This window comes from Mesoplodon mirus (genome assembly GCF_964341445.2).
Source record: "Mesoplodon mirus genome assembly, chromosome: 16".
NCBI classification, from domain to species: Eukaryota; Metazoa; Chordata; class Mammalia; order Artiodactyla; family Ziphiidae; genus Mesoplodon; species Mesoplodon mirus.
This window is the reverse complement of record NC_138992.1, coordinates 24,881,815-24,899,509: the sequence shown is the minus strand read 5'-3', so window position 1 is coordinate 24,899,509 and position 17,695 is coordinate 24,881,815. Positions and strand designations below refer to the sequence as shown.

At 33.6% G+C, this 17,695-nt stretch overlaps 1 protein-coding gene across 3 annotated transcripts in view; it reads right to left on the bottom strand.

The window, feature by feature from the left end:
- The window catches only part of CSMD3 (CUB and Sushi multiple domains 3), a gene marked incomplete at both ends in the record, with an annotated part of 1,109,686 nt that overhangs the window by 373,020 nt on the left and 718,971 nt on the right, over nt 1-17,695 (bottom strand). For all 3 annotated transcript variants that reach the window (XM_082600704.1, XM_082600705.1, XM_082600706.1), the window contains 2 exons: nt 13,469-13,657; nt 15,562-15,777. In XM_082600704.1, the coding sequence (XP_082456830.1) occupies nt 13,469-13,657; nt 15,562-15,777 (405 nt within the window). The remainder of the gene's footprint in view (nt 1-13,468; nt 13,658-15,561; nt 15,778-17,695) is intronic.

Below are 17,695 nucleotides of genomic sequence, written 5' to 3'. Positions count from 1 at the left end.
AAATGCATTATAGACTAAGGAATTGTGTGATGGTCCAGGCTGAAAAGGTAATTATAGTCCTTTATTGGTGTTAGGCTGAATAGAGTACCTCTGGAGTACAGCTTTGTTTATGTTAAAGTTAGTAAATTGAAAATGTAAAAATAAAGGAGCTTTGCCCCTATTATATATTCATTTCTTTATCAACTCAACAAGTTTATTGAAAGCTTTCTATATGCTAAACACTGATATAGATAAAAAGGCAATTCAATACAGCATTATGAATCCCAGAAAGGGTAAATACAGAAAAGCACATGCAGCCTGTAGGAAGGACATCCAACACACTTTTTGAAGGTCAAGAAAGGCTTCATATTATGATGGGTAAATAAGATGAGTCTGAAGAATAAATCATTTAGGTGAACTTATGGGGTGGGGATAGGAGTAAGAGGGTAACATTCAGAATTTAATTTGAGGGCAATGGAGAACAATGGTAGAATTTTAAACAAGAGAGTGACATCATCAAATTTGAATCATAGGAAGTTCATTCTGACTCTACTATTTAGTTTGGGGAAAAGGGACAAGAATGGAGACTAGAGTCTGTTTGGGCTATTACAATAATAAAGTAAATAATGAGAGATAATGGCATGTTTATCTACGGTATGGTGGTAGAAATAACAGATCAACAGATTAAAATGCAAAGCCTCCTCCAGCCACTGAACAATGCTTTCAGTGCCTTCTCTCACTGTATCTTTGCATGTACCTTTTTAGAGATAAAGACATTATTTGTTTGCTTGTGCCAACACAAGTGAGAGTTCGATCATATGCATATAGAGTAGACCTCAACACATCCTTAGCATCTTAAAATGTAGAAAGTGCTTGGCGTGCTTGGGAATGGCATGTAGCATCTTGTCAATGTATTCCAGGATGCATATAGGGAAATGACTATAAAGAGGGCAGTAAAGCCAACCTAAGAAGGGAGCTCTGGAATTTCAACAGTATCTAATAGGCATGAGAAATCACCTACTGATTTATGCAGGGAGTAGACAGATGATCTGATCTTTCTAAGGTTACTTGGTGTCAACTTTAAGGTGAACCTCCCATTATACCCACCTTTTGGCATTCATGCCTTAGTACAGTACCCTCCCCTTGAGTTAAGTGGGACCTGTGACTTGTTTCTCATTACTCCTGTGATTTTATAACATTATGCAAAACTGCATCTTGCTAGAGACTCACTGGACAGACTTTCCTTGATGTTTTGATGAAGGAAGCATCTGAGCGAGGCAAGTTCACATGGCAAGGAACTGTGGATGGTCCCTAGGAATTGAGCAAAGAATTGAAGCTCTCAGTCCTGTAACCACAAGGAACTGATTACTTCCAATAACAATGTGAATTTGGAAGAGAATACTGAACCTCGGGTGAGAATTCAGCCCTGCTCAACATCTTGATTACAGCCTTGTGTGACCCTAAGAGAGGACCCAGTTAAACCATGCCCATACTCTCTACCCAAGAGAAAGTAAATGTGTTGTTTTAAACTACTAAATTTGTGGTAATTTGTTACTCATCTACAAAAAAGAATATAACTAGTAATGTTATTGAAAATACATTAGATGAGGGAAATTTGGAAACAGGAAGTCCAGCTAGCAAAGAAGAGATGATATAGTAGGATTATACATATAATTGAGAAAACATGAGCTGGAATCAGAAAAAAAGCTGACTTCAAGCTCTTTACCAACTTAAATAATTAATCTGGCTAGTTTATAAAATGGGATAATAACCTTCTCTCAAATGGTTTCTAAAAGGAATATATAAAGGGAAATATATATATTGTTTAACACAATGCCTAGCACACATTATCATTATTGTGCTGTAACGTTTATGAGGACTAATAAGAGCTGGATTAAAATAAAGGTAATGAGAATGGAAATTGTGGTAAATTTGAGCAATAGCTTTTGGTAGTAGGTCTCAGTGACTTTCCAATATGGATAGAGACAAAGAGAGAGAGGAGGAAGTAAAAGATGACACAGTTTCTAGCCTGAATGACTGGATGAGAATGATGCCATATCTGAATGAAGGAGTGCAGAAGGAAGAGCTGACTTCGTGGAAGAGATAATGAGTTCTGTTTTGGAGTGTGAAGTGGGTGTGCTTGAGGGAGGCCATCCATGTGGAAAGGGCCAGTGCACAGCTGGGAATACGGACTTGGTACTCAGAAGAGATTTGGGTATATGAAAGGATCTGGAGTTGGTTGTGAATTAGGTTACCCATAAATTGCATCAGTGTTCACACACACACACACACACACACACACACACTCCTAACATTCCTTGTGTAAAAACATGAGAAATCCAGGTAAATTTCTTCCAGCAGCCTCAGGAGAACTGGATTAAATCTCCACAATCAACTTGATGTACCCTGCATCTGTAGAATATCTGAATAGACAATGAATCATCCCAAATTGAGGAGGTGGACTTTGGGAGCAACGATATATATATATATTTTTTTTTCCCTTCTTCTCTTTTTGTGAGTGTGTATGTGTATGCTTCAGTGTGTGATTTTGTTTGTATACCTTTATTTTTACCATTTGTCCTAGGGTTCTGTCTGTCCATTTTTTTTCTTTATTATTACTTAACAATTTTTTCTTAATAATTATTTTTAATTTTTTATTTTAATAACTTTATTTTATTTTACTTTACTTTCTTTTATCTTCTTCTTTCTTTCTTTCTATTTTTTCTCTCTTTAATTCTGAGCCATGTGGAGGACAGGTTCTTGGTGCTCCAGCCAGGCATCAGGGCTGTGCCACTGAGGTGGGAGAGCCAAGTTCAGAACACTTTTACACAAGAGACCTCCCAGCTCCACATAATATCAAACGGTAAAAATCTCCCACAGATCTCCATCTCAATTACTACACCCAGCTCCACTCAATGTCAAGCAAGATACAGTGCTGGACACCCTATGCCAAACAACTAGCAAGACAGGAACACAACCCCATCCTTTAGCAGAGAGGCTGCCTAAAATCATAATAAGGCCACAGACACCCTGAAAAACACCAACAGACGTGGACCTACCCACCAGAAGGACAAGATCCAGCCTCATTCACCAGAACACAGGCACTAGTCCCCTCCACCAGGAAGCCTACACAGCCCGCTGAACCAACTTAGCCACTGGGGACAGACACCAAAAACAATGGAAACTACAAACATGCAGCCTGCGAAAAGGAGACCCCAAAGACAGTAAGTTAAGCAAAATGAGAAGAAGACAGAAAAACTCACAGCAGATGAAGGAGCAAGGCAAAAACCCACCAGACCTAACAAATGAAGAGGAAATAGGCAGTTTATGTGAAAAAGAATTCAGAATAATGATAGTAAAGATGATCCAAAATCTTGGAAATAGAATGGCAAAAATACAAGAAACGTTTAACAAGGACTTAGAAGAAAAAAAGAGCAAACAAACAGATATGAACACCACAATAAATGAAATTAAAAATTCTCTAGAAGGGATCAATAGCAGAATAACTGAGGCAGAAGAATGGATAAGTGACTTGGAAGATAAAATAGTGGAAATAACTACTGCAGTGCTGAATAAAGAAAAAAATAATGAAAAGAAGTGAGGATAGTCTTAGAGACCTCTGGAACAACATTAAATGCCCCAACATTCGAATTATAGGGGTCCCAGAAGAAGAAGAGAAACAGAAAGGTACTGAGAAAATATTTGAAGAGATTATAGTTGAAAACTTCCTTAATATGGGAAAGGAAATAGTTAATCAAGTCCAAGAAGCACAGAGAATCCCATACAGGATAAATCCAAGGAGAAACACGCCAAGACACATATTGATCAAACTATCAAAAATTAAATACAAAGAACAAATATTAAAAGCAGCAAGGGAAAAACAATATGTAACACATAAAGGAATCCCCATAAGGTTAACAGCTGATCTTTCATCAGAAACTCTGAAAGACAGAAGGGAGTGGCACGACATATTTAAAGTGATGAAAGAGAAAAACCTACAACCAAGATTACTGTACCCAGCAAGGATCTCATTCACATTTGAAAGAGAAATTAAAAGCTTTACAGACAAGCAAAAGCTAAGAGAATTCAGCACCACCAAACCAGCTTTACAACAAATGCTAAAGGAACTTCTCTAGGCAGGAAACACAAGAGAAGGTAAAGACATACAATAACAAACCCAAAATAATTAAGAAAATGGTAATAGGAACATACATATCAATAATTACCTTAAATATAAATGGATTAAATGCTCCAACCAAAAGACACAGACTGGCTGAATGGATACAGAAGGAAGACCCATATATATGCTGTGTACAAGAGACCAACTTCAGACCTAGGGACACATACAGACTGAAAGTGAGGGGATGGAAAAAGATATTCCATGCAAATGGAAATCAAAAGAAAGCTGGAGTAGCAATTCTCATATCAGACAAAACAGACTTTAAAACAAAGACTATTACAAGAGATAAAGAAGGACATTACATATTGATCAAGAGATCAATCCAACAATTGTAAATATTTATGCACCCAACATAGGAGCACCTCAATAAATAAGGCAAATACTAAGAGCCATAAAAGAGTAAATCAACAGTAATACAATCATAGTAGGGGACTGTAACACCCCACTTTCACCAATGGACAGATCATCCAAAATGAAAATAAATAAGGAAACACAAGCTTTAAATGATACATTAAACAAGATGGACTTAATTGATATTTATAGGACAGTCCATCCAAAACAAAATAATACACTTTCATCTCAAGTGCTCATGGAACATTCTCCAGGATAGATCATATCTTGGGTCACAAATCCAGGCCTGGTAAATTTAAGAAAATTGAAATTGTATCAAGTATCTTTTCTGACCACAACGTTATGAGACTAGATATCAATTACAGGAAAAAATCTGTAAGAAATACAAACACATGGAGGGTAAACAACACACTACTTAATAACCAGGAGATCACTGGAGAAATCAAAGAGGAAATAAAAAATACCTAGAAAGAAATGACAATGAAAACACAATGACCCAAAACCTATGAGATGCAGCAAAAGCAGTTTTAAGAGGGAAATTTATAGTTATACAAGCGTACCTTAAGAAACAAGAAACATCTCAAATAAACAACCTAACCTTACACCTAAAGCAATTAGAGAAAGAAGAACAAAAAACCCAATGTTAGCAGAAGGAAAGAAATCATAAAGATCAGATCAGAACTAAATGAAAAAGAAATGAAGGAAATGATAGCAAAGAACAATAAAACTAAAAGCTGCTTCTTTGAGAAGATAAAATTAAAGATGATACAAACAGCTGGAGAGATATACCATGCTCTTGGATTGGAAGAATCAACATTTTAAAAATGACTTTACTACCCAAAGCAGTCTACAGATTCAATGCAATCCCTATCAAACTACCACTGGCATTTTTCACAGAACTAGAACAAAACATTTCACAATTTGTATGGAAACACAAAAGACCCCGAATAGCCAAAGCAATCTTGAGAAAGAAAAATGGAGCTGGAGGAATCAGGCTCCCTGACTTCAGACTGTACTACAAAGCTACAGTAATCAAGACAATATGGTACTGGCACAAAAACAGAAATATAGATCAAAGGAACAGGATAGAAAGCCCAGAGATAAATGCATGCACATATGGTCACCTTATCTTTGATAAAGGAGGCAAGAATACACAGTGGAGAAAAGACAGCCTCTTCAATAAGTGGTGCTGGGAAAACTGGACAGCTACATGTAAAATAATGAAATTAGAACACTCCCTAACATCATACACAAAAATAAACTCAAAATGGACTAGAGCCCTAAATATAAGGCCAGACACCATCAAACTCTTAGAGGAAAACATATGCAGAACATTCTATGACATAAATCACAGCAAGATCCTTTTTGACCCACCTCCTAGAGAAATAGAAATAAAAACAAAAATAAACACATGGGACCTAATGAAACTTAAAAGCTTTTGCACAGCAAAGGAAACCATAAACAAGACGAAAAGACAACCCTCAGAATGGGAGAAACTATTTGCAAATGAAGCAACTGACAGAGGATTAATCTCCAAAATTTACAAGCAGCTCATGCAGCTCAATAGCAAAAAAACAAACAACCTAATCCAAAAATGGGCAGAAGACCTAAATAGACATTTCTCCAATGAAGATATACAGATTGGCAACAGACACATTAAAGAATGCTCAACATCATTAGTCATTAGAGAAATGCAAATCAAAAGTACAATGAGGTATCACCTCACACCAGTTAGAATTGCCATCATAAAAAAATCTAGAAACAATAAATGCTGGAGAGGGTGTGGAGAAAAGGGAACCCTCTTGTACTGTTGATGGGAATGTAAATTGATACAGCCACTATGGAGAACAGTATGGAGGTTCCTTAAAAAACTAAAAATAGATCTACCATACGACCCAGCAATCCCACTACTGGGCATATGCCCTGAAAAAAACATAATTCAAAAAGACATATGCACCCCAATGTTCATTGCAGCTCTACTTACAATAGCCAGGACATGGAAGCAACCTAAGTGTCCATCAATAGATGAATGGATAAAGAAGATGTGGCAGATATATACAATGGAGTATTACTCAGCCATAAAAAGAAACAAAATTGAGTTATTTGTAGTGAGGTGGATGGACCTATAGTCTTTCATACAGAGTGAAGTAAGTCAGAAAGAGAAAAATAAATACCATTTGCTAACACATATATATGGAATCTTAAAAGAAAATAAAATTGGTCATGAAGAACCCAGGGGCAAGATGGGAATAAAGATGTAGACCTACTAGCGAATAGACTTGAGGTTAAGGGGAGGGGGAAGGGTAAGCTGGAACAAGTTGAGAGAGTGGCATGGACATATATACACTACCAAAGATAAAACAGACAGTTAGTGGGAAATAGCTGCATAGCAGAGGGAGATCAGCTCGGTGTTTTGTGACCACCTAGAGGGGTGGGATAGGCAGGGTGGGAGGGAGGGAGATGCAAGAGGGAAGAGATATGGGGACATATGTATATGTATAATTGATTTACTTTTTGTAAAGCAGAAACTAACAGACCATTGTAAAGCAATTATTGTCCAATAAATATGTTAAAAAAAGATTTAAAAAAAACCATTAGAAATCCCTTAGAAATAAGTGAATTATGTGCAGCTTTAATGAAAAGAACCCACAACGAAAAACATAGAGAATGGGAAAAGGATCTTTTCTTCTTTCCTTAGAGATGAATGACTAGTAAGTTTCCAAACGCAAAGGGGATATTCAGTTGACTAAGCTTGGTAAATCTGCTGCAGAGATAAGCAAACTATGACCTGAGGGCCACATCCAGCCTCTGGTGTGATTCTGTAGATAACGTTTTTTTGGAAAGCAGACACATTTATTCATTTGTGTATTATCTATTGCTGCTTTCACAATGCAATGGCAGAATTTAGTAGTTGTCATTGAAACTGTGTGGACCACAAAGCCTGAAATATTTACTATCTAGCATCTAGCATTTATAGAAAAAAAATATTTACTCATCCATGGTCTATTCCATAAAAAATGGTAGTCTTTAAAAATAGTGCATCAATAAATAAGGTAATAAAGAAATGCCACCTGGTATACCACAACACCAATCGAAAAAGTTTAAAACTTGGTTTCTGGCATAATCTTCCACTGATTACTTATAACCTTTCTGTAACAGCATTTTTTCAGCTGTCAAGTAGGAATAATACCTCCTCTGCTTACTTCAGAAGCTTCAAAGCAGGAAATTAAAAAAAAACAACTATAAAACATCAAAGTATAAGTTATTATTGTTATAGATTTTTTATATTGTCAAATCTAGAAATCAATATACTCACTCATAATTATATAAGAAAAATATAAATATACATTTTTGTATGTAATTTATTAAAGGAAACTTTCTATTATTTTATGTTATATTTACAAGAAATATTTGGGTTGAGTAGAACTCATATTGGCATTATCCTTTCCAGGAAAGAAAAGCACAGAGAATTAAGATGTTTGCTTAAAGTCACCCAACTAATTAATGGTAGTGTCTGAGAGCTAGTGAAATATCTTAATCATAATTTGCTTTCTACAGCACTGTATATCTACAATGGTGACTAACTTGATAAATCAGTCATATTTGACATACATGTGTGGGTATCTGAGGTATGTAATTTTAGTATAGGGAGTTCGGAGGTTGAGATGAAATAAATAGAATTTTTGTTTAAAGATGAACTGTCTCTTCAAGTGTAATTTATCCTTTCTTGTTTTGAATTTTTAATAAAATTTTCATTTTAGAATAGTTTTAGATGTACAAAGAGGTTATAATGATAGTAGAGTCCCTGTATACGTTTCACCTGTTTCCCTTATTTTTGACATTCATTTTAAAACTAAATAATAAGTAACCATCAGTATATATCATCTAGAGTGTTAGAAAAGTGTGAAATATATGTAGATGTGTAATGTAGAGTTATCATTTTTCTCATTTCACTCACGATTAAGATGTTGTTACTTGTCCAAGGTCAGATAAAAAATTGATGACACAAAATTAGAAATAGAAGTAGATGTGTTAAATAAGCTATAAGGATGAATGAATTAATGTCTTTAAAATGACTTCAAAATGTATGGAATTCTTAAAATGTGTGGACTCTTGCCTAAAGACAAATCATTACTAATATTTAACTTGCTAATTTACTTTCCAAAACAAAATGTTTTCATTAGCTCCTAGTTTATTTGCAACATGACCTGGCATGGTTCCTGGTATGTTTGGAAGCTTAATGAAGACATGCAAGTTTTTTGGTTTTTGTTTTTTTTTTTAGAAAGATGACAATGGGAATGCCTCTGTTTTTTGTAATGTGAACTTTAGAAAGGGAAATCAGGTACTTATTTTTTGACCAAATACAAGTCAGTGTTTCTCATTTTCAAAGTAATCAACATTTTTATACTTTTTTTTTTGGATATTTGATTGCAACTTAAAAATGTGACCAGATATCCACATCCATAGCAATGTGGGGCTACAGGATAATCATTTAAATATAAAATATATCCACTGAAATATCATTTTACCTATTATTTTTATCTTTTTCAAAATGAAAAACATAAATATATATATGTAGTTTTTAAAGGTAAAACTTTCATCTTGATCACTAAGTAGTAAATGAGATTACGTGTATGAAGTACTCAGCTGCTGATGGCACACTAAAACTTTTTTATCTCCTCCTTTTCTTCTTCCCTTTCCTCTCTTGCTGGTTGGTGAAAATCACCCTTCACCACTCAGTCATCATGGCCCTTAGGAGAATGGAATGGTGGTAAAGAGAGTTGCAGGCATAAGGAAAAGGGACTAAGGTTTGTTGAGCAAGTGTCACTTGTTGAGTGGTACATTAGATGATTTACATATCTTTTATTGCTTAGAGCTGTAAGCTGTCTTGCATTATGGATGTAATTATCCACATTTTACATTTGAGAAAACTTGGCAGGAGAAAGATCTGAACAACCTTCCAAAGATCACATAGCTTAGGAAAGGCTGAAAAGTAAATATGAACTATCTGCCTGCAATGGAGGCCACTTCTTAGAGACAAGAATCCCTGGTGGGAAAAATAGGTGAAGGGGTTTAAGAGGTACAGACTTCCAGTTATAAAACAAATAAGGCACAGACAGGTATGTAATGTACAGCATAAGGAATATTGCAATAAATGTGTATGGTGACAGATGGCTACTAGACTTATCGTGGTGATCAATCTGTAATGCATATAAATGTTGAATCACTATGTTGTACACCTCATACTAATATAATATTGTATGTCAACTATACTTCAACAAAATAATTTAAAATTAACAATTTCCCTGCACTTAAGTAACCCCCGATAAATGGGTCACAATAGAAGAAATTTCCTCTGATTGAAATAGAGGGACAGCCTAAGGAGTTTTCTGAAGCCATGTATCAACTGTAATTAAGACCAGATTCCCTCTCAACTTTATTGAAGCTGCCAGTCAAAGACAGCGGTGTGCTTTTGTTAATGGAACACAAGCCTGGGCCTCAGAACTTGTGCTAAGCATGGCTATTCTCCTGAGTTTGTGTGAAACCTTGAGTTTTTTATAGACATTGTATCTTCACTGATAAAATCGTTATTCTAAACCTACTTTCAAAGCATAGGTGGATTTTTGGAATGGTACATAATATAATATCTTATAGACCATAAAGACAATATTATGGTGTTATTATATTGTCTCAGTTTGTTAAAATATTACCTTAAAACATAAATGCAGAGGTTTCTTAGGAAATTGCTTAAATGAAAACATTATTTATTATTCATCTAACATCTAGAATTAAGATAACTTTCACCAAATTCTACCAACAGAGACTGAAAGACACTAACCAATTTACACACTAAATATAGGATCAAAATTGAATATATAGTAAAAAATAAACAAAAAGTAAGTTTCCAAAAATTGCTTTATCAGTTGCCTTATGTCCAGAGTCAGGCACATTCTTATATAACCTAGGTATACGTAAGTCATTTTAGTAAATGTTAGTATTAGTTTTACAAATGACACAAAATTTTAAGTCTCATCTACGATTTGTTCTGGGAATGCACTGTTTGCAACCTTGTACCAAGGAAAAACCACCTAGATTCCAAAGAACTGAAGCAGAAACAAACTTTTGGAATACAACCTACTCATAATTTGGTCACTGTCTGTAACATAAGCTTTCTATGATCCTGGCGATGCTGAGTACTAAATTATGTTTTTAAACAAGTATGCACTAGAGAATTGGCTTTAGAGATATATGAAATGAAAAGCACAAAGAATCTAAGAAGAGATAAAATCTGTCCAAATAAACTAGCATTGCTAAAACTGCATCTGTTCATATGAATAGTTACAAATAATGCACATTTTATGTGACTGAAGACTGTGAAGTTTGAAAAGATAACAAAATAAGAAATATATACATAAGCATATACGGAACCAGAAATGCAAAAAGGAACATATTTGTTTTAACGCATAGGCAAAAGAGTGAAGAAAAGTTTAAAGAAAATTGAAGAAATAAATTTTTTTTTAAATCATACTATTTGAAAATATTTCTCATCCTATCTTGTAATTTAAATGTATACCTACAGTGGAATTTATTAAGGACAGTAAACTTAATTGTATACTTTAATAAGCTTAAAAGCAAGCACAGTTAATTTTAAAATGAGGGGAAAATTCCCATGGCAATAACTTTGTTTTCTAAATTTGTCCATAGGGTGATTTTATGTTATACTTCTCACAAAAGATTTAAGCACGAATAAACCTACTCTCAAAGAAATACTTAAATATAACAAAACTAACTTGAAGTTACTTGTTTGGCAAAGTCAGATTTTCATAAATCTACTTATTAAAATTTATTGTAAAAGTGGAGTAAACCTTAAAAATGTAGATACAAACACTTTCTTCTCAGCCTGTGTAACATCCTGGTATGTTTCTGGTACTTTGAAAGAAAATATTAATCAACTCTTTGTGACTTAGAGTTCTTTGAGATTTACCTTTCCCTCAACCTTTTTGAGGTTAAACCATCCGAGTGAAAAGAATTTGGGTTTCAGAATGAGAAAGACTATGCAAATCACGGTTCTGCCACATACAACCTTGACAATCTTGGGCAAGTTGTTTAAAATCTCTAAGACTTAGGTTCTTCTGATGAAAAATAGGGGGAATAGCAATAACGGAATTATAGTAAGGATTAAATGAGGTAAATACTTATATAAAAGAGCCAGGTAGACCCTCATAAAGGTTGGTGTTTTATAACATGGAATTCATTCCGTACTATATTTGGTTTTATAAACTAGATCAGCGGGTTGGATAGGCAGCAGATTATTCTCAATATAATAAGAGTTATAACAGCATCTAAATTCTGAACCCCTCCTATATTCCAGGGATTGTATTAGGTGTCTGACTGGCATGGTTAATCTCTTTAACCCTTATAACTAACATTAACAAAATGTTCTAACCATTTTGCTGATGAGAAAAGTGAAGTTTAGAAAAGTGAATTAACTCAATATCAAATGACCAGGATATAAACCCAGACACTCTATAGCCCTCATTTGGACTATTCCCAAGATTCTCATTAATATTCACACCAAAGAAAAATGGAAATGGGAGCAATTCAGATAAGGAGGGGAATTCCAAATCTGGCAACAGCAGAAAAAAAAAAAAAAAAAAAAAAAAAAAACCCCAAACATAAAAACAAAAGGACTATATATGTCTTCCTGGAAAAGATGTTCTGAGAGTATATGACTACTCATCACCTCCCAGCCTCTGTGGCTGCTTGTGCCATTTCTATAAAAGCCTGATTTGTAAAAAGAAATTTCACCTGTTGAATATCAGCTTGTCTGTTATATAACCCTTAGGGGCTGTGAAAACAATCTCATAACTATAAAATTTATTAACTTGAAAGATCAAATTTTTTTTACTAGATTTGGGGATCCACAGGTATTCCCACCACGTTCTATACAGTGGACAACATACTGAATAAGTCATAGAGAGTATCCTCTTCTCCATTTGCATTTTCATTGGTGGGGTATATTGTCTCCATTAAAAAAAGAAAAAAAGGAAAAATTCTTAAACCACAGATCAAATCTCTACCAACTTGCTTGATTTTGTAGCATATTATAACTTACAAAGATCTGTGACCCACCACTAAATTTACAATTAAATTCAAATTAAATGCTTTTGAGAGTTTTAAGAGCTTTATGAAATAATAAAACGATCTTTTGCATCTTGTTCTGTTGTAAAAATGAGTACTGATAACCACTGAATGGGTGATGACCTAAAGAAATTCTTGCCTCTCTATTTCCTAATATAAATAAACATGACTTTAAGTCCTAGTGAAAAGTCCTTCATTTTCTCTACAGATTTTTTAAAAATTTATCAGTCAAAATATTCATTTCCAAAGGTTGAGGTGGTGCTCCAAACTTTCAATATTTTAATTATTGCAATTCTTTATCTCATGTGAAATGAATTCCCATCTTAATTCATCTATCATAACAGATTAATTCTATAGATGGCACATACTGAGTCAATACTTGCCTTGATGATCTTTAAATTATCTATTATTTTCCCTTGTAATCATGTTTCCTACATGTTAATTCTAAGTTATAAAATATTGTCAAAACTTCAGTTGGAAGCCATGGAAAATCATCTATTAACAGAATACAAGAATGCAATTTTCTGTAAGCTCTCAAAATATGATTCTGTCATCTACCTATTTATCTATCTGTCTATCTATTCATTCCTTATTCTCATCATCTGAAAACAAATTTAGAAGCATGGTTGGTTGGCTAGAACAGTTGAGAAGGTAATTGAGGTATACCAGATTGCCAAGTGGAAAAAACACTGAAATAACTAATATGAAAGAAATGAAGAAATTCAACAGATTATTAAAAAACGAAGGGTGTATAACCATGCAACTCCATGGACAGTGACTACACATACAAGCAAATGAAAGCAGCTGACCACGTACCCACACACCTTGGCAGAGGTGCACTCCACACTCGTCGGCCGCCACCAAGACAGATGATCTCTGGCGTCCCTTCCAGACGATAACCTGATGAGCATGAGAAGGCCAGAATGTCACCAACCCCAAAGCTGAACCCAATTCGGTTACCATATTGAGGAATTCCAGGATCTTCACAAGGCTCCAGATTATACTCTGTAATTGGATGAAGAGAACAAAGAAAATGTTAGTAGTAACCTTTAAGGGTATATCCCTATTATTTGCTAAATGGATGCTTTTAGGGGCAGCCATACATTTTAAAATTTACTATATGTAAAATTATGGGTATATGCTGATGGCACACATAATTTTCTTCTTTTGTGAAAGGTCTACTAATTTAATGAATACTCTTATGTGTGAAATTCAATACAGGTGAGAAAATGTCACTTTCTGAGTGACACCTTGAAAATGTAGCTATTTATCTTGTAGTTTTTCTTCTGCATTAGAAATATTTCCATTTCATAGATTTTTGACTTATAATAATGGCATAATAGATTCATATTTTCAAATGCAAAATGCCATTTAGAATGAAATGATTTGCATTTTGAAATGACTTTTACTTAATGGTTATAGTCTAAATGACAAAGGTTCTTGTGCCTCTAGTATACAAGAAATTCAATTCATCCATATTCTGAAGAACATGTCACTTCAGATGCAAGGCTTTACGTAAGACTGAAGGGCCCATAAACTGAAAATTGTAATTATAGATTTATACAAGAAAACTTCCTCAAGCAATGAATGAGCATCATGAAAATGGTTAAACGCTCTTCAGGGTATGAGAGAGTAGAGTTAATTAAACAACATTATAATTTTTTATTTATTTTATTTTTTTTAGTTATTTATTTTTGCAGTATGTGGGCCTCTCACTGCCATGGCCTCTCCTGCCGCAGAGCACAGGCTCCAGACGCGCAGGCCCAGTGGCCATGGCCCACGGGCCCAGCCGCTCTGCGGCATGCGGGATCCTCCTGGACCGGGGCACGAACCCACATCCCCCACATCGGCAGGCAGACTCCCACTGCGCCACCAGGGAAGCCCTATAATTTATATATAGTCCTAAGAAGAAGTCGCTTATCTAAAAATATTTCCAGAGCACATGCTTAGTATGTAATTGCAGTGGAGAACAACAGGGATTGTTTCATATTGATGAGCTTTTATTTTATTGTTTAAAAAACTTATTTGGATATACTTCTAACATTCTAGGTTAAAATTGATTATGCTCATTTGCTATTCACTATGAAATACTTTAATTATTTTAGAAGACAAGTATTTTCATGTAAATACTAGAATAACTGTTGAAGGATGAGGTTAGTATTTTTATGATTTTATTTATATAAATTATATATTATTTATAAAATTATGTATAATTGTAATATTATAAATTTAATGTTAGTAGATTGGCATAAGATTTACTTATTAATTTGTTTCTGTATTCTCTTTCACTACTCCATTTAACTAGAAAGTAGAACTAATAAGAATACATTTTTATTCACTTTGGTCTTATAAGTTTTTCCTGTAATCCAAGTTATAATGTTGCCTACAGATGAGGTTACTCTAGAATAAAAGAATAACCATATTAACTTGTTTCTATATCATCTAGTTGCAAATGAATAAATTAAGTTTGTCTTAATCTTGGCCTATAAACTATGCCTTTTTCAGAAACACAAAACTAGGATATCACTGGTTTAACTAACATTTCATTTATGGCCTAATTGAAACTTTAAATATATGTATGAATTTCCATTTTAAGTTCAACTGGCATTTTAGCTAGTTTTTCTCTGTTAGAATTCTGCAGGATGCAAGTTAAAGAAATGTATTTATTGTATTTCTATTAATTTTTTTAGTGAATTGATTTATTTTTTGCTACTGTTTAAAGGTTCCCTTTAATATATTACTATAGACAATCTTCAAGGCATTTCAAAGTTTCATTAAAATTTGTTGGCAGATAATTTCTTTGTTTTCTTCTTTTTTTCTTTTCTCTTTTTTCTCTCTCTGTTTTGTCATACATAACAAAAGTTATGCTCATACTTTTAAAAATCTGATTTTTAAACTTGTTTTCTTACCAGAGAATGTAATATTGAATCCTTCATATGATATTGAAAAATCTGAAATGAAGCGCAACTGAGCCCTGAAATTTCCATAGAGACCAGCATTGATTGTTGAAGGAAGTTCTGAACCAGTCAGGCGTGCCAGTGGTTGGGTAAAACTACCATTCTCTGTGATCAGTAAGTAGTCATGATGGTCTTCCAAATGAAAGGTGTGAAAATTGAACTGCACACCTATTAAGGAAAAAATGAAAATTAGACTTATAAACTATATCAGTAAAATACATAGTTACCAAACTAACAAAAATCAGAACTCTTCTTACAATTGATTTCTCTGAAAATGAAAGGCACTGCTATAAAATATTCTAAATGTATAGTATAATATCTTTCTTTTGTTTGGGTTTTTTTCTGTTTGTTTTCTTTAGCTTCTATACAATAAATCATGTCTTAGAAACTACTTGGAAATAAAAATTTTAAATTAATGCCTAAAAAGAAATCACACAAGTTTTCTAAAAATTTCAAAGAAAATGTATATCCTTTATTTAAAATAGAAGTGCTTTGGCAAAAGTAACCACTCACTCAACTTCTAATAGGATAGGCTAGTTTGACTACTTTTCTTTGTAGTTTATATAATGGATTCATACAATGTATGCTCTTTTGGGACTGAGTTCTTATACTCAACATTAAGTGTGTGAGATTTATCTCTACTTTTGTGTGTGGCTGTAAGTTATTTATTTTTAGTGATCCATTTCATTTTGTGAATAAAACACATTGATTTATCTGTTCAAAAGTTGATGGTCATTTAGATAGTTTGTATTTTAGCACCAAATGCAGATGGTGCTGCTGTGAGCATTCAAGTATGACTTTTGAAGAACATATGTATTTATTTCTGTTGGATAGATATCTAGGAGTAGAATTACTGGCTCATGTGAAATAAATATACATGTATATGTATACATTTATATATTTCAGCTTTAATAGATACTACTTTACAAAGTGGCTCAGCCAATTTATATTTCCATCAACAAATCCAATTGCTCTGTATCTTCACCAATACTTGAAAGTTTTTTATTTTTTCATTTGTTCTGTCCTGGTGAGTATGGTATGCCATTGCACTGTGGTCTCATGTGAGAGTTTAATGAGATTATCTCAAATGCATGTGAAAGGCTAACAATCACACACACAGACACACACACACCATACTGCATGTAAGATACCAAATGGAATAAAGGATGATACCACATTCATCTTTCTCTTGAAGTGTTTAATAAATTTGCTTACTTGATCTAAAAGAATCACCAAAATCTTCAGTAAACAATCCAAAAGCCCAGAGTATGATAAAGTAACATTCTCTAACATTATTCATCAACTTTATAGTTCCAAATGCTGGAGAGTCTTGGAGTCCTCATTGCTTTTTTTTTAATTGAAGTATAGTTGATTTACAAAGTTGTACTAGTTTCAGGTATACAGCAAAGTGATTCAGTATATCTGAATATATATATATATATATATATATATATATATATATATATATATATATATTCTTTTTCACGTATTTTTCCATTATAGATTATTACAAGATACTGAATATAGTTCCCTGCGCTATACAGTGAGTCCTTGTTGCTTATTTTTTTATATATAGTAGTGTGTATATGTTAATCCCAAGCTCCTAATTTACCTCGTTTGTTAAAAAAACAAAAAGTGACATAAAATGAGATTAAAACAAATACACCAAAACGTAAGCAATGATAAGATGAGTTATTATCACATAATGGGTCAGTGATTTCAATTTGGAAAATATTTGAAATGTACAATGATACTATTTTAATTCTTTTTCAAAATGTAACACTTTTTTTTTCTCTCTCTCTCCACAATGAGCTTTTTTTAGGAGGGGTCCAGAAATTAAGTCAGTCTTTCAAATGTTCTTCAGTGTAAGTGTGGTAATTGGCACTAGACAGATGTAAATAAGAATGAGGTGTCAATGTGGCAAGGAGAAGATGCTTTGCCATCTAGATTAACTATCTAAGTTTACAAAATAATGAATGGAAATTCAGATTAAGTCAATTTGATTTCGATCAGAGACTAAAAGTAAGAAAAACTAGGCAGGTAATACAAGAACAGATGGAAAAAAATAAGAAAAAAAACATTATGC